The sequence below is a fragment of the Desmodus rotundus genome, chromosome 4, assembly GCF_022682495.2.
Source record: "Desmodus rotundus isolate HL8 chromosome 4, HLdesRot8A.1, whole genome shotgun sequence".
Taxonomy (NCBI): domain Eukaryota; kingdom Metazoa; phylum Chordata; class Mammalia; order Chiroptera; family Phyllostomidae; genus Desmodus; species Desmodus rotundus.
The window spans coordinates 93,412,948-93,439,531 of record NC_071390.1 but is presented as its reverse complement, the minus strand read 5'-3'; the positions used below and the strand labels follow the sequence as shown (position 1 = coordinate 93,439,531).

The window sequence follows — 26,584 nt, the reverse complement described above, 5'->3', positions numbered from 1 at the left end:
ATGTCTCCTGAGGTCTCATTCAAGCTGTCAGCTAGGGCTGCAGTTCCCCAAGACTTGATTGGAGCCAAAGTATAACTTCCAATCTCACTCACATGGCTGTTGGTAGGAGGCTTCTGTTTCTCTGCACAGGGATGTTTAGGACTTAACTTACCTCAGTGTGAGTGATCCAAGAGATAGAGAACATGGAAGGAATAAGTTCCAATGACTTTTATGAGCCAGTCTCAGCACTACACATCATCGCTCCACCTTATTTTCGTCATTAGAATCAAGTCCAGCCCTCTCGAGGAGAAGGAAAGCTCCACTTCTTCAAGGGAATAATATGCAGAAATTATGGACATATTTTTTAAATCACCACATGGAAAAGTAGTATGTTTTGTCTTTTTGTTATTTGGACAATATTCTTGGAGTGTGTTGTGTGCGTGTGTGCGAGTGTGTGCATGCATGCTCCAACATGATTACAGAGTGGCCATGAAGTGTTGCTCATATTTTATCTTTACCTTTCTTTAAAAAAAACTTTTAATGTTATTTAGCTGAGACAAAAGTTTATTGAGAATCTGTTATATTCTAAGTTTCTTGTAATAGATGCTACCTCATAATCATTTTAGTACTTGATCCAACTAGCAATATCCTAGCACCTATATCCACAGTAGAAACTGATACAATCTTGTTGAATCCATGCAAGATTCACTGAGTGATTGACTAAATGAATGAGCACTTACACTGGTAACATCTGTGACTTTTAGGAAATACAGTTGAACTCAGTTTCTCGTATTCTGATTTGATTCAGTTCTTTCCTTTTACATGTAACCAGTCAGGCTTTCTTGATCACCTTGTGACCTTTGATTCTGGAGAACTAGTGAAGTAGTTGTTCACACCCTTTGGCTTCTTCCAGATGTCAGAGGGATGTTCCACTCTCACCCTGTGTTAGCTCTTTTCCAATGCTTGTTTGATGAGCTACTTGGTGAACAGATTTCCTGTTTGAGTTTGACAAGAAAGTTTTCCCAGGAGGTGTTAAAATGAGGTCTTGGTAAGGTGTCTCTGGACAATCCCCATCCTGAGGCTGAGGACTTCTAAAGTAACACAATATTCCATTAAAAAATGTTTTAAAGTTTTTGGTTTACAGGCTATCCTTGGGTTAAAATTTGTAAGCGTTAGATTTAAAACTGGCTTACATAATTGTGCTTTAATACAAGATAGTAGCAGTGTTGTTTTCGCCTCATAAGAAGGAAATCAGCTTTTGGCTATGTACTTAAAATAATTTGTGACAGTGTTGCCTGGGGTGCCCCAGACCCTGAATCTGCCTGGTGGGTCATGCTTAAAATGCTTGATCAGTCCAATTTCTGCACATCTGGCCCCTTTTAATACGATTATGCTTTCTTGCCCCTTCATGCCCTGCACGCGCTCTTGATGGCATAGGACTGCCATCAGGTGGACCATGACCGAACGTGTGCCTGAACCCCTGCTGAGACCCACTGAGGTCCTCTGTGTTTCTGGGTATATCCAGGACCCCATACATACACCTTCTTTACCCCTCCTGCTTGACCCTACCTGAAAAGGAGAGATGTTGTAACAGTTGTTCCTGCTTTTGGCTAGAGATCCCTCATGTATTAGTTTCCTAGAGCTACCCTAAAAAATTACACAAATGTGGTGGCTTAAAATAACAGATTTATTCTCTCATAGTTTCTGGATGCCAGAAGTTAAAAATTAAAGAGAGTATTGGCAGGGTTGAGTCTTTCTAGAGTCCCAGAGGCTAAATCTTTCCCATGCCTCTCTCCTGGCTCCTGGCGGTGGCCAGCAATCTCTGGATTTCCTTGGCTTGTGGTTGCATCGCTCCAATCTCTGTCTCTGTGATCACATGACACTCTCTTCGGTGTGTCTGTGACTTCACATAGCCTTCCTATAAAGAGAGTACCCTTCAGGTTTAAGGCTGACCCTAATCCAGTATGACCTTATATTAACTACTTATATCACATCTGAAAAGACCCTATTTTCATATAAGGTCATATTCTGAGGCTCTGTTGGATATGGCTTTTGAGGGGCAACAGTCAACCCACTCCTTTCTTCCCAGCTAGGATCTTACAAGAGCTTGAGACAGCATTCGAGCTTGGTTGAGATTTTACCCACTCTTTGAACCTATATCTCTGCATGCAGGCTTATTTATCTAAAGAGAAAAGACCGGGAAAACTAGCATTTCATCATTAAGTATACATTTGAGTGGCAGCTCAGAGAATATAGTGTACATATAAATGATTCAATGCTTGTCATGTGTACCTTAATAAGGGTAGTTACCATTCATTGGGCAGCTACACTGTGTGGGGTTTATCACTGATCTTCCATCATTGTAATAAAAGCTAACAGTTGTTGATTGTTAATATTTATCAGGGAATATGTCACTCATTTAATATACGGTATCTCAGTCCATCCCCATAGCGATTCTGTGAAACAAATGAATAAATTAAGGATTGCAAAAATTAGTTGTTTTTCAATGGTAAACACATTCTCAAATGGATGCCGAAGTCCAGAGATTGAACTCTTCCACTCTGTTCAATGTAGTCTCCCTAGAAAAAAGACCTTATCTTTACCATTTGGTAGATGAGAAACATGTGGGTATAAAAAATTAAGTCATCTGCCCTGGCTGGTGTAGCTCAATGGATTGAGTGCGGGCTGCGAACCAAAGGGTCCATGGTTCAATTCCCAGTCAGGGCACATGCCTGGGTTGCAGGCCAGGTCCCCAGTGGGGACCATGTGAGAGGTAACCACACACTGATGTTTCTCTTCCTCTCTTTCTTCCTCCCTTCACCTCTCTCTAAAAATAAATAAATAAAACCTTTAAAAAAAAGAAATTAAGTCATCTGCCCCAAACCTCCTACCCAATAAATTTGAAGTACAAATCTTAGTCTGTTTTGCCTCAATCTAAATTTGGCAGTTTGTGCTCTACAGAGGCCCAGTTAATGATGAAAATGGGAAGAAAGAGGGTAGTTGGGGGGGGGGGGTCTACCCGCAGGGACCCACCCCCACCCCACCAGCTGCCATGGAGGAGAATAAGTCTACCAAGACATGATCTGCTTGGGGAGGAAAAGTGGCTGATCTCTCAAAGGAGAAGGGCCAAGAGTCTTTTCCTCAATGGGCTTTTATTGCATTCAGTTTGCACAGGAAGACTGGTAAAGCTCATCAATCATTGTCAGGCAGTAAGGATCAAACTATAGATAACATAGAAAGAACTATGAGGGCTTATTCTGAGTCAGGGTCAGTTAGCTAAAGGGCTATAAGACTTTGGAAAACAAACTCGTTTCAGGCTTAGACCCTTATCATTTAAATTAAGGGTATTAGCAAAGCAGGTTTCACAGGATTGTAGGCATTCTTTCTTATGCCTGATCTCCCCAGGGAACCTTCCATTTCCAGCACAGGGCCACACCCACCTCTAGCATTGTTTCAAGTTTAAGTAGAGCAGGGGAATAAGGCAGCCAAAACATTAGGAGACTTCTTGCAGACATAATGAGGACTCAGGCCATGTCAAAGCCGAGGAGTGAGGGTCCATCACTCCTTTTTTCTATAGCCCCCCAAGTCCTTCCCTGTGGGCCTCTTCATGACCATGCCTGTCTTAGGTCGTCCCTCCCTTGAGGAATCTTACCCATCATTGGCTAACTGGTTAGACTCAGGATCAAGCAGGGTAAAGTAAAGTGGGCAGAGGCAGGGCCCTGACAAGGAGATAAGCTTTGTCTCCTTAGTGGCTTACGGTCCCAAGGTCTCTGACTCCGCCTTAGCCATGGGGGTTACAGCTTCTGAAACCAGGCAGGGCGGTTCCCAACAGGTAGTTGGCTCTTTGAGGATTCAGTTGGTAAAAAAATGAGGAGATAGAAATGTGGATAGTAAGCAGGTGTGTTTACCCAAGAGATTGTTCATCCAAGCTAGCCTTGCTGTGCCTGGTGTTTTGTGTTCACAAGCCCTTTCTTCCTTGTTGAGGCTGATTCTGTGTGTGTGGGTGTTGGGGTGGGGAAGACAATGGGGTTCATACTACTCTCTGCTCCTTGGATTTAGGGCTATGGGGACGATCATATAGGGTGCTTCATGCTGTGAATGATGGCTGCACACACAAGATGGTGTCAGAACTCAGACCACTTGCTTTGCTTCTAGCTCATTCCCCCCGCTCTTTTCCTCTTCTCCCCCCTCCCCCTTGTCCAGCCGTTTTATAAACACTTCCACAACTGACCCATAGTTCTCATGTCCCTCAGTAGAATATCATTTCCCCTTAGAGATTACCTTTGAGGTTTATTTAAATTGTGTCTTCGCTCTTGATCTCTAAAATGGGCTTAATAATACCAACTGCTTTGCAGGTGTTATATGAATATCACATGAGATAATAATTTAATGAGCCAATAAATATTAGGTACTATTAATAAAGTTATGAAGAGGAAGTATCAGAGCATGATTTGACCAAGGTATTTTCTACTCTCCTTCTTTAACATTGGCATAAACTTGGCCATATCTCTGATTTTCAAATATGTTTTGGTATAAAATATTCTGTTCCACTTTTTCCATAAAGCATTGAAATGTTTCACAAACATTTGAGTGTCCACATTACATATACAAAATAAGGTCTCAAATATGAAAGGAAGTGACATCAACAACATCAAAACCAAACCCTTTATTAGACTATCAGTTGATTTTTAAGTAGGAAGATAAATTCACTATATTTTAAGCATAATTAAGCCTTTTTTAAAAATTAGAAGTTGTTTGTTGAAGTAATCAAGTACACGTCACAAACTTGTTCTCAGTGTAGGCATTTCCTACAGGATTATAACTCAGACCTCAATTTAGCCACTAGCTTTCCCACATTATGCAGTCCCAGGTCCTGTCCTCTGTGAGCACTGCCATACAGCTCAATCCTGTCACATAACTTCATTCCTAAGACCAGGAAAGAAAAGCAAGGCCACAGTTCAGCGGGACCGCAGGTCTTCAACACCACCCAGGGCTTTTCCCCCAGTGAGTTTGGCTGAGGAGTCCCATATTTACTATAAGACAGGCTCCCACTTCTTCATCTCAGAGTGCAATTGACTCGTTTCACTGTTATCATTTAGAGGCACTCTGTGTTTTACACTCACACATTTCCATTTTTCTTAGGTACCTTGTAGAAGTGAGAAAGTGCTGCAACATGTCCTTTAAGAAAAATCGGAAAAGATAAGCCAACCCTTAAAGATGCTATATTTGACGCTTATAATAAAACCAAAAAAATGATAAAGGATCCAGTAGCAGTCTTAGAAGGCAGCAGGTGCTGGTGGCATTTCCCACAAAGTGTGATCTTTGGGATGAAGCAAGGTGATCCTAATACCTGGTGCTGAGCTGTGCTTCTCAGTCCATCTTCCTCCCCTCCACTACTCCATCATGGACTGATCCTTTTGTAAAATACAAATAAATTACTAAAAAAAAAATAAGATGAAGATCAAAAACATACAAAATACTAGCCCAGATTCAACAGACATATTCTTAATTTGTGAAATTGCTATAGAAGTTTCTAAACACTCTCAGTTTTGGTACTGTTCTCACCATGGACCAGTAACTGACAGAGGATTGGCATGGGGACATGGACCACACTTTGAGTGGCACCACTAGACTGGTAAAATAGTAAGTAGTCCAATACAGACTTCACACTAGAATCACCTGGAAGATGTCCCAAATTTGTTTTTAATTGAAGGGGGTGGAAGTGTTGCAGTTGGTCTGCTATGGAGTTTTCAAAAGCTTTCCAGGTCTTCCTGATGTGCACCCAAAGTTGAGAAACATTAATAAAATACCTCACTTTTATTTCAGCTTCGTTCCTGCCAAGCACTGACAAACAGCCAACTCTACCACACGTGAAATAACCCTGAAAGTCCAGAGAGCTTAGACATTTGAGCCCAGTTTTGCCAAAATAAAATAAATGTCTAACTCTTCTTTTTACTAATAGTCTTCACATTCATAAGGAAAATTATTTAAGAATTTAAAGAATTCCTTAAGAAATCCTGGTATCTTTTGCTTTAATCATATCAGCACTAGCTGAGTACCTGATCTAAATTTGTTTCCTATGTGTATATACCAGAGAGGTTGGGGAGGGGGGACTTCCCTTTGCAATATGGTGCACAATATGGACCTGTGTTTAAAAGCAGACTCAATGTTTACTACCTACGGGACCAAGGACAAGTTCTCTAAAGTCTCTGAACCCTAGTTTCTTAAATGTCTTCCTCAAAGGGTCATTGTAAGCTTTCAATGAAAAAATTGTAAGTTGATTATATAGTTGTGTCTGGAAGGTAGAAGAGTTACTTAATATTGACTCTTGCCCCCAGTTTAGGGCTGACATCTCGCTAATATGACCTGAAATAGCAAATCAACTGGCATCTACTATAATGGATTGTGGAACCATGCTGATTAATTGATACCCATGCCTTTCAGGCTGAGAAATATTTTGAATATTGCATCTGTCCATTATGTTTCTTGAGCAGAATCCATTAAAGTTATAATGCCTAGCATTATACATTAATAAATTGGTATCTACTTTATCAATTTTTCATGAGTGTGATTCATGTGAATCTACCTTCAGAACCTAATCGAACTTAGGCATACCAATTAAGTTCTTGAACTTGCAAAGTGGAGACATACATAGACCCAAGATGACTTCATCGTATTACAGACTCCCATGTAGATGGGATTCAACATTATCCTGGATCTGCTCTCTAACTTTCTCAAGATAATAGGAAACACAAGGAGCAGTGGGATGGAGGCACAAACACAGAAACAGCTGACTCACTATGAGAGCAGCACTCACACTGTGCCTGGAAGGCCAGGACAGCAGGGAAGCTCTCACTGGCTCCGTGAGATTGAAGAAAACAGTGGAGAAGTTAAAGAGTGTTGTGGTTTTTACACAGTTTCAGGTTGTTTGTACCTCATCTTTGTCTCTTTCACTTTGCTCACCCATCCTTGCAAACAAGCATACATTTCAAGGTTGATGTCATATGACTGTTTCAGAGGACTTAGACCCCAAGGACCCTGCAGTTTACCTGAGAGATATGTTGATCTAGGTGTGGCTTCCCGTTCCTAGCAGCAGAAACAGCAGCACTTTGGAGCGAAGGAAGGATGGAATTCACAGTGACCTCCACAGGCTCGAGCCCTGGTATGTGCTGTCTTTGCAGGTCCTTGCATTTCCCATGATCAGTTCTTATGTTCCTGCCTTAGATGATACTAAGGCTAGTCTAACCTCTCAACAATGCAGGAGTTTGCATTCTACTGTTACTAGCAGGTGGTTGTGCCCTTTTAATGATAAACAGCTCAAAAACTGTGTACCTTAACCCATTTAAAACTGGAAAATTCTTCCTTCTACTGAGACCAAAGACTCTTAAGATTTTCACTTATGTTTCTACTTTTGTGCTCCAGAAATGCAAATCAGTTCTTTCTCCCTCCTGCATACTCCAGACCTAGAGAACACTCTTCTTGCCAAAGGCTTGCCAATACAAAACAGGTTAAGACAAAAGTCTGGGAGTTGGGATGGTGTGGGGGCTGAGGAGCCAGCCCATGGACCTGCCCTGACCCACCACACTGCTGCTGGCCTAGGGACTTCTGCCAGTGCCCTCGACTCTGCAGGGACCTCTGCAGTGGAGATGTGGTCTGCAGCCACTTCAAGCTGACCTTCTGGAGTCTCCTCTACGTGCTACTGAGACAAGTCCTGAGGGGAGCCTGGAAACAGACTCCAAGAGAGAACAGGTCACTGAACTTGAGTGATACATGCAGTTCCTTCTACAGCCACGTCTGCCTTCTTCCCAAGGCCTCTGCCTTCCAATTCTTAGCCACACTCCCAGTTGTTGTGACAGTTTGTGGCCTGACCTTCTCTGTGAGGAACAGCCCCAAGGCTCCTCTCTGTAATGAAGAACCAATGGCCAGCCCTGCTGCCTTGACTTATTTTCCGCACATCCTCAGGGAGGAGGTCATGAGGGGAACCAAACAACTGGGATTTACATTTTCCCACAATTCTGATCTCCTTGAATGGAAACTCTCATCAGCCAGCACACTCGGGGGGTGGGCAGAGCACAGTGGAGAGTTCACAAAAGCAGAGGTGAAGCTCTCTGACTTGGGAGAAATCTGCTCTGGATTCTCTTCGCAGGCAGGGTGTGTGTGCACAAGAACATTTTCTGAAACTTCCCAGCACAATCTCACACAGCAGGTCTGAAAGCTGGTGCAGGGGGCCTGAAGGATTAGAAAACTCTGTCAGGGCAGAGCTACGGAAACCCCACCCCCACCCTTCTTTCCAGTAAGGCCTCACAGGGCTTGGCACAGCTCAAGGATCGAAGGATGGGTTTCAGCTTTCAACCAGCTGAGCTGCAGTGCTGGAGAGAGAGAACTTTAGGAACAAAGGCTAGAATACACCTCACCCTGAATGTTTGGTGTTGGCGGAGGCAGAGCAACAGTTGTCAGTGTTCATGGTGATCCTGGGTAACTAGCAGTTGAATGCTCTTGAGTATTATAGTTGCATAACTATTCCTGCTACTAAGAGTGATTCAGCAATAAACTAAGGTTCATTTTCCTGTGACACAAAGGCCCTTTCTTGCTCACTCAGTCTTGCAGATACGAGTTATTGTATTTCTGTTTTCTGACTGTGTGACAGTGTAATAAGCAGGTCGGCACACATGACCTCACTTAGACTCACGGCAAGCCTTGAAGTTGTGAAGTTTGGAGCACTTAGTGTGTTCCCACCAGCTCTTCCCAGTCACTGCTGGAACTGATGTTTCACCCGTTCTTCAGACCCAGTGACCATCTCTCTTCCCTGCTGTCATCCTGAGGCCGTGGCGAACAGAGTCCTAGTCGCTGTCCGAGACGGAAGGCTGTTACTGAAGGTGAAGGATCAGGGCTGTGAACAGAGAGGGCTGGCACTCGAAGCTGACATGACCCTGTGGACCACACACACTCACGGACTTGAGGGGAAGCAGAGCGTGCATAGGGTCTATGGTGCACGAATACCATGGACCGCCCGGCCTTGGAGGGTTGCAAAACAAGGGATCAGGATCATAAAGATTATACAGATGTGAAATCTCACTCACTAACACTACTTTTTGTAAAACTTTGTTTTTTACATTAATGTGCTAAAAGGTTGTGCCAAGGCCTTGAGAGCAAGTTCACCAAACGAGTATTTTTGTGTTTGTTCTGGCACCGGCTTTGTTAGTACTCTTTTGCCCTTGTTCATAAGTAAACAACTTTTCATCGCTGAGATAAAGTTTGGTTCCTTTGGTTTAAAGGTTGGGACTCAGAATAAAATGGGCCTGATTTCATCAGTGTTTGCAGCTAAAACAATGGCTCACACTCAAGCCTCACGGACTGGCAGTGCTTTCACCTGGCCAAATAGAGATATACATGCACATCCCTGTAATCAGCTGCGCTGAGCAGAGCAGGTGAAGAAGCACACAAAATATTTTTCATGTACTGTGTTGAACTCAAATAACCTGACCTGTTTCTGTATCCCCAAATATAAGGAAGATAAGAACGCTTCCAGCTCTTTTCGGGAGGTTTGACTATTCTGTCCTTGTTAGATCTCTGCCATCGGTTTGATCATAAGCTTCTGTATGTATTCTGATGACTTGCTCTGCAAAGGGTGGGGATCATGTATCACCAGAAAGTCCTGGAGGCTGTGAGTCATAGTGTTGAAGGCGGACCTTTTGGCTAGACTATTTGTCTGAGGGTACAAGACGCTGTTATTTACAGCAGAGTGAGCTGAACATCAAGGAGAAAAAATCTGTTTGCTGAACTACAGAACCAGGAGTGAGACAGGATGGGCACTGCTGGAAAAGTAAGCAGAACATTTCTGTATCCTCATGATCTTGACCTAATATGGAGGGGTTGACTTTTAGAACTTTGAACACATAAAAGTAATTGGGTACTCAGGGATATTTCTTGAGGAATTAAGTGCCTGTGGAGGAGACACTGGAGATAGTGTATCAGCGTGCCAATGAAAACAGTATATGGAAAGTTTTTCAGTAAGACATGGATGGGAAATGGAGAAATGTGGCTTATACTGGCATTATTAGTAACTTAATAGTTAGGCATTTGCTCTGGGACACAAAATGTTTCCATAAAGAGACTTTCAATAGTCTCATTTGTATGCGCTGCATTCATATCTAGTTCATCGGGTGGCCAGGGCTCATTCCCAGCTGTTGGGAAAAGCTTTTCCTGCTGTTAATTATGGAAAAAATGCTAATTTTGGAATTCAAAGTAGACAACAAGGTATCATGCTTGATAAAGATATTGTTTTTATCAAAAAAATAAGTTAAAAATCATTAAAAACAAGAATATATTGTAGTAGTAAAGTTCATTTCTTATTTAAGAAACAGAGTCGACAATGACTTTAGAAATAGCTTTGGCATTTTCTCTTCATTTGCCAGTTCCTTCTTTGAATGTAGACAATTTTTTATAGTGTTAGGCGCTTTTGTTTGTTTTATTTGTTTGTTTTAATTTAAACAACTTCACCTTTAGCCTACCTTAAGGTTTGTGAAAACGAAGATGCCTTTGAAGTCTGGGTAGCGTGATGAGTAAGAAGACTCTATGATGTTAGAATTAGAAATCTTTGTTCCTGGAATTGAGTAGAAATAGAATAAGAACATTCTAGTTTGGGTCAGAAACCCAGCAAAACTAGATTAATTGGGGAGTTGATGTTGCACTCTAGATAGAAGCTAGCAACTCCACCCACAGAAGTTACTGAATTTTATGGTTGAAAGGTATCTTAAAAACTTGTAACTCCATCCAACCAACAGATGCTCAAGTTCTACAAAGTAGATATCTAACCATTGTCAGAATATTTCCAATGCTGGAGAACTCAGTAGGCTCAAGGAAACACTTTCTAATTATAATTAGTAATACAGTGTATAATTTAAGGTATAACACGAAACTTGAATAATTTTGATATGGAGATAGTTATGCAATAGTGTGGTTTGCATAAGGGTTATGTATGTCCCAAGTTGCTTCACTGTTTCAGTGTAGCTTGTGAGAGTAGGGGCTCCCTTTACATTGGGGATTACTTTTCCCCCTTTTTATAATAAGTGTTTTAGTTTGCAAGGGCTGCCTTAGCAAAGTACCACAGACCGGGTGGTTTAAACAGCAGTTTATTTTCTCACTGTTCTGCAAGCTAACAGATCAAGGTGTCGGCAAGGTTGGTTTCTCTGAGGCCTCTCTCCTTGTCTTGTGCATGACCATCTTCTTTCTGTTTTCGCATGGTCTTCTCTCTACACGCCTGTGTCCTTATACACAAGGGTCATATCGGATTAATGCTCACCCTAATAACCTCATTGTAACCCAATTATCTCTTAAGAGACTGTTTCCAAATACAGAGACATTCTGAGGTACTGGGGGTCAGGACTTCAGCACATGAACGTTGGGTACACAATCCAGCCCATAACAACAATCATCCTAGAAAACTGAAACGATTGGCAAATATGAGGGAAAAAAATCAACCATATCCATACATACCAAGAACTACCATCATTTTTGTTCGCACTTCCCTCCTTACATTTTTCACCTATATTTTATGTAGTTGTTCTCACACTATTTATGAATATTTTTATCCTATTTTTCCTACTTAAATTTGTAAACGTGTTTTAAATTTATAACTCCAATTCCCAGATTTATCACAATTTATTTCATCATTTTTCTGTTATTTCTTACATGTTCATTTACACATATTGGTTATATATTTCCTCTTATAAGTAGTGCTGAATTAACCTCTAATATAATTAAGATTTTTCTGAGTTTAGCATCTTTAGGGTAGGTTTTAAAAATAAAATTATAGGGTGAAAGGTCAAGATAGTCCTCTGTTTAAACTTTAAATAGTTCTTTAATTTATGAGTGAAACTGATATGATAAACTCCAAAAACTATACTTTATGGAATAATTAAAGAGTGAAGTACTCTGTCAGGAAATGATGTGACCGTTGTCATTGTCTTCTACTTGGCTTGATATAGCAGCAATTCTAATGTTTTTCTGCAGCTTCAGTACACCTTGAACATTACCCCAGGCTGGTTGCATGGGTACAGCACAGTGACCGAACAATCACGTACTCACCAAGCGTTCCCCAACCCGACGCCTTCCAGCCCTCGCCTGGCCCCACACACAGTCACTGTAACATCACTGACTATATTCTCTATGTTGTACTTTGCAACCCCATGACTATTTTGTAACTACAAATATGTACTTCTTAATTCCTTCACCTTTTTCATCTAGTACCCCCAAGCCCCACTCGCCTCTGGCTTCCACCAGTCTACTCTCTGTGTCTAAGGTCAAGATAGTCTTCAGTAGGGTACAAAGCTTTGGTTATGCAAGATGAACGAGTTGTGGTGTTGTCGTGTACAGCATGGTGATGATAGTTAACAATATTTCATTGAATAGTTGAAATTTCCCTCACATGTCACGTGGCCGTGGATCAATCATTCAGGCCACATTTCTCATATATCAAACACAGATGCACACAAGATGATCTCTAAGGATTACAATTCTAGTCTTCAATGAAAATCATCCTGGTCAGATTAGAATGTTATATAAAAGCTTTTGTCCATATTTTTATTATTTGTGGAATCTGTATTTGTGAAGACAAAATTACAACCCATTGTAACTCTCACCAATTTCTTAGGTTATTAAATGCAAGGCAGCTGTGTTATGGGAGCCGAATAAACCCTTTTCCATTGAGGAAATAGAAGTTGCCCCACCAAAAGCTAAAGAAGTTCGTATTAAGGTAATGAGCCTTAGATTACGTAAGCCTAAAATGTTATCACACCTATATTGAGTATATCATTGTTGTGAGGGTGGATTCTTAAATAAGAAGGTTTCTCAAATTTTGTATATTAACTCTCTTACCGGTTCTCGTTTATTGTTTAAATTGGCAATTATTCATTAAAAACAATGGTACTAATCAGCTCTATTAAAATTCTTATTTGTTGAATTTGTATTGACATGATTCTGATTTTAAAAATATGGTTAGTAATCATGACTAATGACTGGAAGTCAGATAGTATTGAGATTACTTTCCCCAAAGAACGAGAAACTCATGTGTGCCTGGAGAAATGACAGCTTCCTGGAATTCTCCAGGAAGTGCTTCTCCAAATCCTTTGGTCACAGCCTAAGCACTGGTTTGGTTACCAGCTTGTTGAATAGGTGTTGCTGCCAGTCCTTCTTTGTCTATCTCTTGGACACCTGTCCATCACTTGTTACCTGTGCGCTGTAGTAACAGTAAGATTTTGCTCTGCGCTTATGTTTGTGCACGCCATTCCCTCTACCTTTCATTAAGAGAGTTTTAGGAGGGCCTGGCTATGAAAAATCTACTAATGTGTTGGCCACATGGTAACATCTGCACCCCTCACAAGAGCACTGATTTGCTATAGACGGGCACTGAGATTCAAAGTAGGGCCAGAGGCAGCAATGTTGTAAATTCCTTTATGAGAGGGATCATGAATGATGGTCGGTATTAGGTTCAGTGTCTTCTGTGAGTCAACATGATTATATTAGGTAATCACAATGAATAAACAGTCATAATTTTTTCAAGAGTGAATTAAATATCCTCCCAGCTGTGAAGTGACCAGTGTGCCGGTTAGTGCAATGTTCTTGTTTTTGAACACAGATTTTGGCTACAGGAATCTGTCGCACAGATGACCATGTGATTAAAGGAGTAATGGTGGCTAAGTTTCCCGTGATCGTGGGACATGAAGCAGCGGGGGTTGTGGAGAGCGTTGGAGACGGAGTGACTACAGTGAAACCAGGTGTGCAGGTGTCAAGTCAGAAGTCTGAGATAAGCAGGGACTGTTTATCCCATCAAAGGAAACAGCACAACTAGGGATTATTAGACAGAGCCTTAACACAATCTAGGAAAATAAAAGGATAGAAGGACAATGAATGTATGATACAGAGTGAAGTTTAATTTGGCAGTGTCAGCCTTTAGCAAGCAAACCTTATGATGCTTATAGACTTTAAAATACTTGCATGTGGGATGGACTAATTCACATTAGTTTATTTCATATTTTAATGTTAAAGACCAACATCTTATCTCATGACGGTTTCCCTCTAGGTGACAAAGTCATCCCCCTCTTTCTGCCTCAGTGTAGAGAATGCAATGTTTGCCTCAACTCAGATGGAAACCTTTGCATTAAGACTGAGTAGGTTTTGGTCATTTTTATTCTAATGCCATTTAAATTGTTCCTGTGCTGATTTTTGAATTGAATTAATGACATGTGTATTTGATGTACCAAATAGCCTTACTGGTCGTGGAGTACTGGATGATGGCACTAGCAGATTTACATGCAAGGGCAAAACGGTGTACCACTTCGCTAACACCAGTACGTTTACGGAGTACACGGTGGTGAATGAATTTGCCGTTGCCAAGATTGATGACAGGGCTCCTGTTGAGAAAGTCTGTTTAATTGGATGTGGGTTTTCCACGGGATATGGAGCTGCTATTAAAACTGGCAAGGTAAGAAGGTGCATGGGCTAGTTTCTTCCTTTATTGAAATTATTTTTTGGAATCCTAAAGATTTTTGAAAACCTTTAATATTCAGGCTGTTTCTGCCCAATGTCAAACCAACTGAAGATAAAATTGAAAATTCAGATTAGACATTTTACTTCTAAATAAGTGAAAATAAGATTTCTGTATTTAATTTTGTTTCCTCTACATTTCCTTCAGGTTTATTTCTAAATTTTAAAATTTAGATTCTGAAACTCATCTTTTTTCTTACACAAAATAAGTATCAATGCTGGTTTGGTAGTTTGCTAGGGCCATCCTAGTGAAGTACCACAGACTGAGCGGCTTAAACAGAAACGTATTGTCTCACATGCTGGAGACTGGAATCAAGGCACTGGCAGGACTGGTGTTTCTGAGGGCTGTGAGTGAAGGGTGTGTTCCAGGCAGCTCTCCACAGCATTTTTCAGCTCTGCCAGTCTTTGTGTCGAAATTTTCCCTTTTTAGAAGGACAGAAATCCTACTGGATGAGAGCCCACCCTAATGAGTTTATTTTAACTTGTTTACTTCTGCAAAGACTCTGTGTCCAAATAAGATCACATTCTGAGGCGCTGGGGCTAAGACTTCAACACATGAATTTGCAAGGAACACAATTCAATCCATAGTATCTGGTTTATAACATGAACATATGAATGAAGTGGTTGTGTGGGGGGGTTGTCTTTTAGAACAACTCAGCAAAATAAAATTCCAGTTTATTATCTTTTTTGTATACAAATGAGTTTTTAAGAATGCATATGTGGACTAAATTTATGTTACTCTTAATAAGTCCAAGAAGAAAGTAGAATAATATATAATTTATAATAGGACAGTCATTCCCTCAAGCAATCCAGTCAACTCCCTTACTATGGTCAACTCCAAAGTCTTTACAAAAACTATATATGTTAATTGATTCCAAATAACTCAAACTCTCTCCAAATTCTTTTATCCAACTCCCTATCTGACACCTCCACATGGATGTCTCACAAGTATTTCAAACTGAATAGGTATAAAACTGAATTCTTAACTTTCTTATTCCCTGCCCCTCAAACATATATTGCCCATTCCAATTTTCTTCATTATTTGTCTCTCCTCTCCACCACCTTAGATGAAATCCAAGAGCAAGTCCTATTAACTTTATGTACAAGATATATTTTAAATCTCTCCATTTTCTTCAATGTATTATCATCATTATATCTTGACTAGGCACATGCCATGGCCTACCCTCTGTTGTCCTCATTACTCTTCTTGACCATCTCCAATAATTTTCCATTTATAAGCCAATGTAATTTCATAAAACATAAACTGGACCATGTTAGTTTTGCCCAAAAATCCTTCAGTAGTTTTCATACTTGGAACAGTCTCATCTCATGCCACATTTGCTCATTTCAACGTCTGCAAGCCTGCTGAGCTGCTTCTGCATGAAGGCATCTACACATGCTATTCTGATTGTCTGAACACTCTTCTCGTGAGCCCTCCTGTGGTTGGTTCCTTAACATCACTCTCAGTTTAAAGTCACCTCTTTGCTCAGAGAAGTTCTTGTTTTTCTGTCTATTCTATCTAAGCAGAAACTTCTTCCCATTATCCAAGAGAATGTTGTTCATGTATAGGGTGTATCCCAAATATCAAAGTTTCATTATATCTTTAGTTTTACTTATTAGATGATAAACTTCAGGGAGGTAGTTTTTCCCAGACACAGATTCAAGTCAGGTCTGAGGCCTATGAATTATAACATTGACATGCATGCACATATCAGTGGAATATTTTAGTTCCCACTTGCTTCTACATTTCTTTGGAAAATCTTGGAGATGGAACATTTCTTCACAAGGGTCTTCTTGAAGTTTTCCTTAAGAATGTTTCTGAAAATTTTTCTAAAGAATTTCCTACCAAGATAGAGATGGAAGAAGAGACATTGGATATAGTTTTACATTAGTACTTATAACTTTTTTATAGTATTTGATATATTAATACCACATTATTACTTGAGTAATATACTATTAACCAATACATTCTATACTTTTAGGTGTATTTTTTTTCTTGAAAGCTATATCTTAAGGCAAATCAATTAAGGGGACATACATTCTTGCCTTTGCCTATTTGAAAATAGGTCAAACTTATATAAGTTCAATATGAGGGTGTACTGGGAGTCTTCCAAACCCTCCTTTAGTTCAATGATTCAGAAGAAGAATTTATATAACTCAGAAGTTATTATACGCATGGTTTCAGGTTATTACAGAGAAAGGGTACAGGTTGAAACCAGCAAAGAAAAAGGAACATAGGGCGGAGTCCACTAAAGACCAGGTACAAGCTTGTAGTTGTCTTCTCCTGGCGGTGTCCCATGGACAGAGCTTAACTCTCCCAGGAACAGTGTGTGACGACACACATTTGTCAACCAAGGAAGTTCACTCAAGTCTTGGTGTCAGGGTTTCTTTTGGGAGGCGCGGGCATGCAGCACTCCCATGACCGACCTCAGCTACTCACACCCCAGCACCACCAGAGGCCAAGCTGATGGCTCAAAGCCCCAGGCTTTCATTCACCATAAACCACAGTGTTTGCATAAACTGTCGGCACAGCACAGACCTCAGGTACGCAAAGACACTCGCATCAGGCAGGATGTTCCAAAGAGTCCAAAGTTATCTCCCAGGAGCCGATTAGGGCCAGTGCTGAAGACCTCTGCAACGGTGCCACACAGACCGTTATTAAAGAACACTGAGGGGATCAGAACAGGGGAGAAACGCAATAGCAAAAAGCAGGAACTTACTATACTTTAAATTAAAAAGTATTTTAAAATAACCTATATTTAACACTTTTATTTTAAACTATTCTTTTCTTCCATAGTAATTATGTGGCAATTTACTATAGATGTTAATCTTCAGTACCCATTCTTTAGAACAGGAAAGTTGGAAAATGGAGAGAAGATGTTGGTTTGTTGTTGCTGTTGGAGTTTTCGTGGGGGGTAGAGGGAACAATCTAAAGTTCCCAGACATTGGGGCCATGATCCCTTTAAAGGTTCAGAGGCAGGTGACAAGGAAGTTAAGAATCAAGGACCTAGGGAGAAGTGTTTAGTGCTACAATTTCTTAATGATCAGAAAGAATGTACACTAGGGCTACCAGAGTCTAAGGCTTACTAGAGATTTAATAAGGAAGACTGAATGAGTTCCCAGCAAACAAATCTAGAATCATAAACTTCTGTACCTAAAACTAGAACCTGAAATTCGACCATTAACAAAATATTCCATCTCAAATCTAGACAATTAAACTAGCAGATAAACTGGAAGAAAAGGCCGAGTAAGTCTGGTTTAGTTTCTGATATAAAATTATAAAATGTTGACCATCAAGGAATCCATCAATAAAGTTTGTTGAATGGATGAATAAATGACTGAATGATACTTGAGAGAATGACTGCACTGATTTCAAAGCTCCAAATTCAGGAATGAAATTGAAGGATTAGGATGCTGTAGCTGAAATTAAAACTCATGGAGAGTGAGTACAACACCCCTGTAATTCTCTATAAATCTCTGCTTACAGGTGAAAACATTTCAAAATCATGCATACATATACACACACAAGCTACTTCTTTGGGTAATTTCTGCAAGAGAAGATAATACCAAATAACCAGGAGTTCTAAAAAAAAGAAGAGGGAAGAAAGAGAGAGAGGCAGGTGGGGTGGAGTAGGAAGGAAGGAAGGAAGGAGGGAAGGAAGGAAGGAAGGAAGGAAGGAAGGAAGGAAGGAAGGAAGGAAGGAAGGAAGGAAGGTAGGAAGGGAAGAAGGGAGGAAAGGAAGAAGGGAGGGAGGGAGGGAGGGAGGAGGGGGGAAGGGAGAGAGGGAAAGGAAAGAAGGAGGGAGAAAGTACCACGATGAGTGCTGTACCCATTCTGTGGGTTTTCCTGTATTTGGGTCTCCCACTACCTGATGCTTAGGGCTCCTGTAGCAGAAAAATTACTTTTGATTAGCCAATCCTGTAATATAGCATAGTACATGGTAAAAATATCAAAAATGATTTAACTACATTTCCTTCCTGGAGCTACATATGGATCATTTAATTAAAACATGGAGGGTGAACTTTGATGAAAAACCAACTTATTAAAAAATAACTCAGAGTTATGTTTATCAAGAAAATGCTAATCAGACCAGAATCTCAAACAGATTTAGCATAGCTTTGTGGAGAAGAAGATATAATGGAGATCTCAGTGCTTATTTAATCCTGCTGTGAAGTTAGATGAGGTTAGAGAGCTGCAAAACTCCCTTTACAAAAGGCCTTTTAATGATGTGCTCTTTTATAAAGAATTTTCCTTTGCCTAGCAAATTCTATTTTTGTTCCTTTTCTGTTCTCACACATTCCATTTCTAGTCCTCTTTGTGGTATTATCATCAGAATAAGTGATCCAATTCTAACATCCTGTGAATTTTGTGTTCTTAATATTGAAGATACTTTATAGATTTAAATTTTTTATCCTACCACTAGCATTTGCAAAACTTTTCTCTCCACAGGTATCCCCGGGTTCCACCTGTGCTGTCTTTGGCCTGGGAGGTGTTGGCCTTTCAGTCGTCATGGGCTGTAAGTTGGCTGGTGCTTCCAGGATCATCGGAATTGACCTCAACAAAGGCAAATTTGAGAAGGCCATGGCTGTAGGAGCCACGGAGTGCATCAGCCCCAAGGACTTCACCAAGCCCATCAGTGAGGTGCTGTCAGACATGACAGGCAACAACGTGGGCTTCAGTTTTGAAGTTATTGGGCATCTTGATATGATGGTAAGAACCAAGATTAGGGGAGCCACACAATACCCAAGCTATTTAATCACACAAGGTAAAACTCGTTTTCCGTAGCTGTACTGACAAATAACTATGGAAATAGCTCTTAGGTGAAAACTGATAACCATAAAGCAATTTCACCTAATAAGTCAGAAGCTTATGAGCAGGTCTGAGTGAGCAGGTCTGAGTGGCCAGTGTCATGTCACACCTCTCTCATGTGATCAGTGTTCAGGGTAATCTAAACAACTAAACAACCATCTAAACAACTTTTTGTGTTCGGTTCCTTGTGTGTGTATGGGAATTTACTGGCAAAGGTGCTCCTATCTGTTATACTTTAGTAAGCCAAGAGCACAAAGTGACTTCCAGAGGAGGAAGAAGGACATTCAGAGGGGGAAAGAGACTATGCAAATTTGGCAGTCTCTTCCCCAAAATGCATGATGCAGCCAACTTCTCACTCTTTACACCTGAGTTTTGTTTGTCTGAATTCCTTTGGAGCAGGAGCCTTCAACTTCTCAAGCATGGCTCCTCTGTGGCAGCCAGCAGCAGGCGCCTCCATGTAGAAACAGGTGCAGAGCTTCTGGATGAGGAAGCCCCCACCTGGGGAGGGGAAGGAGACTTGGAAATGTGAGACAAAGCCAATCCTGCTCATGACTGAGTAGGAACTTTGATTCACTGTAGTACCATTGGTAATTTATGAATAATTAGTCTTTAATTTACCGTTGTTGTCATACTCCTTTCCTAGTTCCCCTTAGAATTATTCCATACCAGAATATAGTATTCCATGTCGTATGTTTACAGAGCCAACATGCAATATTGGATATATTATTAGAGGCTATAGATTTACAGATAATATATTGATGAACATTGATGTCTGATAAATGACAACATCCATTGCTACAATATAGCAACTATTCAAAAGTTATGAATGAAAAACCAAACAGGTGAATGACCAGAAAATGTGGGGTTAATCTCAAAGAAAAAAATCCCAAAGACTTCTTTAACTCACATTTTAGTATTTTATTTAATTTTCACAGTAAACTCAAAAAATAAGCTAATTGAATCAGTATAGTTAATTCAATTTAGTTTAGATCAGATTACTTTCTAAGGCTTATCTGAAATGGTGACATTGATCTGAAAATATCACAGGAAATTCCCCTGTGCTTTGACCCATAACACACTGAAAATGCCATGAACACTGACCACAAGAATTTCTGCTGTCTGCCTCAAAAACAAATGTTTGAAAAACGAAATTAAGAGTAGAGTTGTCTTGAGAATTTTATAACACAAGCATAAATCGAAAGGTTTCTGGGCCTAATTTCGCACCATGATTTGGAAACTTCAGATAACCACTAGAGCTGTGAGTATATAGGCACTTACAAGCCCATGAGATATTATGAGACAGAAGAAACGAATAGCTTCCTTCATTTTAAACTTAGGTTGATGCCCTCGCATCCTGCCATGAGAACTTTGGGACCAGTGTGCTGGTAGGTGTTCCTCCATCAGCCAAGACGCTCACCTACGACCCTATGCTGCTCTTCACTGGACGCACATGGAAGGGGTGCGTTTTTGGAGGTAAGCGCAGCAGAGCCTCTGGCCTGGGAGGGCTGCTTCAACTGTGGCTTTGACAAGTGAGAGAAGCCGATTGTCTCATCACATCTCCCTTAAAGTTCTTTGTTCCAAGAACTGGCATGAAGTGACCCAACATGAGACTGTGACCACAGTGACACAAAAGATGATTGCCCATCCCTCCTCACCTTGAGTCAGGGCTAACATTGGTGGGTACACTTTTAATATTAGCGTTTGCAACTCAAATTTCTCAAAGGCCTGAATGAGAGGCTCCAGCAATCTCTCTCTGGGAATGATATTATGGTACAGGAAGTGCTGATTAAATCCATTTTCTCAATATATGCAAGAACATGTATGAAAAATAGAATTTATTCAATCCACAATAACACCAGCAAAAGATTCTGGTCTCATATTCAAAATACACAAACAAAAAGAGATTGTGCACTTCATAGGGACAATTGAGATAAACACCAGATTGACTGACGCGGACAGCAGTCAGTTCTCAGTGCTGGTCTCCTATGAGCTCTCCACGGGATTTACTACAGCCGGTGGCTCCCTGCTTCTCACTCTGTCCACTTGGTTTCTAGATATCACATTCTTGTTTGTTGCTCTCATTCTGTTTCTTCTCCTCCTCGATTGTCACTCCTTCCAGGAATATTTGCCAGAGCCTCCACATCCTCAGATCTCCACCTTTTGTGTGTGCTAGGGCTCAGCACTCAGACCTTTTCCTTCCTTACATGTACTTCCAAGGTCATCTCCTCTGGTCTCATGGCTTTAAGTTTATATCTTCTGCCTAGACCTCCACCTGCACTACAGACTCATATACCCAATTGCCCACCTGACATATCCACTTGCATAGTTGATAGACGTGCAAGCCTAACCTGCCCCAAACCTCTCTGGCTGCCACCACCTCCACCCCGGCCCCAAACTACTCCTCTACCAGTGTTCCCATCTCAGTGAATGACGGCTCCATCACTCCTGTTGATCAGGCCCCAAACCTTGGATTGTACTCTTTCTCTCATGCAGTGAATAGTTCAGCAAATCCCATTGGCTTTACCTTCAAAGTTTACCCAGGACCTGACCATTTCTCACCATCACTTGTCCAGGCCACCAGCAGCTCCTTCCTTCGTCATAGGAACTTCTTAAATGGTCTCCCTGCACTTGCCCTTGGCCCCCACATAGAACATTCCCCTCAGAGCAAGTAGAGTGTGACTATTTCAGGACAGGTCAGATCAGGTCACGCCTCTCTCAAAATTCTCTAATGTAGTGATTTTCCACCAGTGTGTGCCTCATACTAGTGTGCTGCAAGAATTTTTAAAACATGCAAGACCTGACTGCATAGCCAGGGGCACTCACTTCCTTCTCCTTAGATTGTCAGAAGAATGACATCAGCCAACACAACAATAGCTGTCATATAACAGATTTGGTTCTTGTTGGTCATGTGGCATAATAAGGTTTCATCCGATTGGGTTATTTTCTTCGTACCAGAAATCTTATATACAAATATAGGCACCTGATTTTTTAAAAAGTCACTTTAGGACAAAAGGGTAGGTAATTACTATTATTATTTTTTCTTGTAAATCTGTCAAAAGTATACCTATATATTTTTTTACATCGGCATTTTTGGGTGTGCCACAGAATTTTAGTAATTAGTTTATGTGTGCCATGATAGGAAAAAAGTTTGAAAATCGCTGCTCTAATGGCTTCTTTTCCTGTTCAGAATAAAATCCCCAAACATGCAATGGCCAGAGTCCCATAGGATCTGGCTGCCTGACCCCAGCTGCTGCTCCTCTTCTGTTCTCACTCTGCTCCAGCCACACTGACCTCCGCGCCCTTCTCACTTCCAACTCTCTGCCTCAACACCTTTGCATTTACTCTGCTCTCTCCCTGAAATGTTCTTTCCCAAGATTCCTGCCTAGCCCATTTCCTTTATGTTTTTGTGCAAACATCACCTAATCAAGCCGGCCTCCCTTCAGCTTTAGAAAATAGCATTCCCTCCCTGCTCCCCACCTGTTCTGTCCCTTCAGCAATGCCCATGACCCTTACTCTATTTTTCTCCTCGTGCCATCACTGGACAAAGTCCTCTGCATTGGGTTGTTCACGTCAGCCTCTCTGCAGTAAAGTGACAGGGTCCCCATGCTTCCTGCTGACACAGACCTGGAGTGTTTTGCTTTGCTATACTCCCAGCCTGATGCCTGGTACACCCAATAGGTATTCACTGAATAACTGAATTTTATTTTTAATATCCTGATAATTTGTAATCTCCCCACATCACACAAATAGTCAAAAGTGAGGTGTCTGAACTTATATCTCTGATTGTGTGTTCATCAGTTCGAGTCTTATTTCCTCTAAGCAGCCAGTCCTTAAGTACCACCTGTGTACCAAGTAGCCTCTCATTTTGTGCCCCATATAGCAATGTGGGAAGAGGAAAAGCTTCAGCCTCCCAGTGGGCCTCGTCCCTCTCTCGGTGACCTTGAGGAGAGCTGCAGCTGCAGAAGCCCAGGGGGCACAAGGGGGAAGGGCAGGGCGGGCAGTGGAACTGGAAGCAGTGAACCCGAGAAGATTTTTTTCTCTAAAATAAAGAAGTTACTTGTAAAAAAGCAACAGAAATTTGGAGCAGCTAGAAGGAGATACGAGGTCATGAAAGGAACATTATGGGGGTTTTTTAGGCCTTTGGGAGAATAGCTTATTGGTGTGAGATTGAGAATAGATTCTTAAGATGGAAGAATAGCCTATTTGTGCAATGCTGAGAAGAGTTCAACATGGGGAAAAGGTAAAAAGGCAAAAGAGAGAAGATACAAATATAATAAAATATAAATATTACTTTATAAAGTCTAAAGAGAAAATATGTGCTTATTTACAGGTTGGAAAAGCAGAGATGATGTTCCAAAATTAGTGACTGAATACCTGGCAAGGAAATTTGACCTGGACCAGTTGATAACCCATAGTTTACCTTTTAAAAAAATCCAGGAAGGATTTGAACTGCTCTATTCAGGACAAAGGTACTTGGCCTTTTATGGTGATCTTATCTTCGTTACACAGGCTACTTTTAAATTTTGATACTTATAAATGTACCCATTTCTCTTGTATTTTATTTCTGACTTTTGTATCATTGATACTATTACAGATGTCCCTCATTATCCCCCTATTTCTGATTTTTTACCCTTGCAAGATTGGTACAGCTGATTACTTTGTTATAGACTTGCTATATCATTGTCTTATATTAACCAATTTTTTAAAATCCTCTGGGCCTTGGTTTTCCACACTGGGTTGATTTCATTATAGCTATTTTTATTTCATCATAAAGATGCTAACTTCTTCAAGTAATGCCACAAAATTTTCTTTACAGTTGCCAAGTGCTTTTTTAAATGTGCTTTCTTCCAGTCCTCTAAGGTCACATATTATTTCTGCCATTTGCAGTTGAACAACCGGGACTGTGAAAAACAAGGAAGTAACTTGCTAGACCTTGTAGAGGCAGCACCAGGACGCAAATCAGTGCAAAGCCTGGGCTCTTCTCGCCACAGCTCGAATTCCTCTGAGCAAGCCCAGCCAACACGGGCGTTCTTGCCACTGCTCTTGTTGCTTCTGAGGGTGGGCAAGGGTAGATGCAGAATAGGAAAAATTCACACAAACGTCAACTGTGACATCTGGAAGAGCAGTCAGAGAGCCTTCTACAAAGATGACATGAAATTTTTCTCACTGGGGTCTGTAAATATTTACTGAACACCTGCTATGTGCCAAGGATTTGGGTTTCATTAGCAAAAGGAGCTGTTGACCTGAGATCCAAATTCTCAGTAAGTTCTCCCCTGAGTGCTTTTTCAACATTGTCTCGTGTCTCTACATCTGGTCTATACTACCAGGTCATTGTATTATGAACATACCTTCAAACTCTTTTTAAGCAAGAAAACAATGGGCTAAACTACCAAAACAACCTTTACTTAGTTAAGCAAAACAAATAGCTTAATATGGCCAGTTTGATAATAGTTACTAACTAATGCCCAAAGACACAAAGTCTGCTCTCAGAAATTTTGCTTCCAGTATCACAAACTGACCTTTATACTTGTAAAACTAAGCTCTTCATTTTCGACTGCTTCCTGCATAGCTTCACTTGAGTGTTATACCTGCATCAACTGGACCCCAGATAATTCTTCCACCAGGTACCTCTTATCCCAGCAAATAATGTCACATTTTTGCTTTTACAGACAGAGCATCACATTTGCCTTCTTCACTCTTGCCCACCACATGGAAACTGATGCTGAGCCCCGAGGATGCAGCCCCCAGGGTCTCTCCTCCCTTGCCTCCTCTGTTGCCCAGAGCATTACCTAGTTCAGTCCAATCACCTCTCCCCTGGGCATGTTAATACAGAAGTGTGGGAAAGGTCTCCTGCCTTCTGTGTTTTGCCATAGTGCTCAGGCCTTCATTAGGCTGCTAAAACTCAAGTTGCCCAAAACGTCAATGCCTTCACATGGTTTTGAAAGCCTTCACTATTCGTTTGTTAACATAGCCAGTATCCACAGCTGAGAACTTAGCACCCACTGGACTGCAGCCTCGGTGCCAGGCTTTGGGGATGGAGTCAGGGAGTAGGTCTCACCTACTTCCACAATCTCCTAGGCATCCAGAAGTCTAAGCACAATGGATTTCCTTTCCTGTTCACACCTTCCTGGCCTTATCCATGCTTTCTCTTCAGCCAGGAAATCCATTTCCCCTTTGTTGACCTGGTGCAGTTGTGCTGTGCAATCAGCTCAGATACCCTTATCAGAGACTCATGAGAAAGAAAATTAATTGGTGTGGCTCTCAGAAGGATTTCCAACAGCAGAACTTACCTGAAGTTTCCTCTAACAGATAGGATGGATAATGGCTTAAATGGTTCTTGTTTGGAATGTATGGGACAAATCACTAAAAATGATCATTTTACATTTCAGCATTCGAACTGTCCTGACTTTTTGAGATTCCAAGTGGCAAGAGGTCTGTGTTGTGTGATGGTGACCTGGAGCTTCCCTTTCACACATCCCTCAGCTGAGACAGTGGAGCTGCTTCATAAATACAAGTAGGAACAGATGATTTGGCAACGATATAGAATATTCATGAAATAAATACTTAGAGCCCTGACCAGGTAGCTAAGTTGGTTAGAGCACTGTCCTGATGCACCAAGGTTGTATGTTTGATCTGCGGTCAGGGCACAATGAATCAACCAATAAATGCATGAATAAGTGGAACAACAAATCAATGTTTCTCTTTCCCCTTTCTCTTCTTTCTCTCCCTTCCTCTCTCTCTAGAATCGAGCAATAAAAAAATAATAAAAAATAAAAAATTTAGGCTGCCAACATTGTGGTGAGATACGTGGGAGCGGAGTCCACTTCCCCCTGCACATGGGTGAAATACCTAGCCGATCTACTGAGGAACAGAGTGAACAGCCAACAGTACTCCAGCATTTATGAAGATAGGAAACCAAAAATTGTAGAGGACATTGAAAAATCAGACAGTAAGGAGAGTGCTTCAGGACAATAAGGTCCCTGGGACCAATGCTGGGTCCAGAGCGGCTGCAGCCCCAGACCTCATGCCCTCCTGGTCTGCTGCAGGACTCCTGGGAGAGAGCCAGGTCAATGGCTCCCTCCCCTGCCAAACAAGGTTTGAGCAGCACTGGAAGAGACCTGGTTGCTTGAAGTCGCAGGGAGGGGAATAAGGACAAAGTAGCAAACACACAGGGGCGGCGAGCACCCATGGACGCTGTGTGAGCCATCTGGGGAGAGTTGATAGGGAATAAACGTTCTGACCTCCCGTTCC

At 41.2% G+C, this 26,584-nt stretch overlaps 1 protein-coding gene across 1 annotated transcript; it reads left to right on the top strand.

Annotated features, from left to right (window-relative positions):
* Window positions 1–9,551: 9,551 nt before the first annotated feature.
* LOC112317802 (all-trans-retinol dehydrogenase [NAD(+)] ADH7) lies at window positions 9,552–26,111 on the top strand. The gene is made up of 9 exons (XM_024574897.4): window positions 9,552–9,802; window positions 12,632–12,733; window positions 13,616–13,754; window positions 14,060–14,147; window positions 14,245–14,461; window positions 18,974–19,234; window positions 20,671–20,806; window positions 23,664–23,802; window positions 25,723–26,111. The coding sequence occupies exons 1-9, from the start codon at window positions 9,785–9,787 to the stop codon at window positions 25,745–25,747; spliced, it is 1,125 nt and encodes a 374-aa protein (XP_024430665.2). The 5' UTR covers window positions 9,552–9,784; the 3' UTR covers window positions 25,748–26,111.
* The last annotated feature ends 473 nt before the right edge of the window (window positions 26,112–26,584 follow it).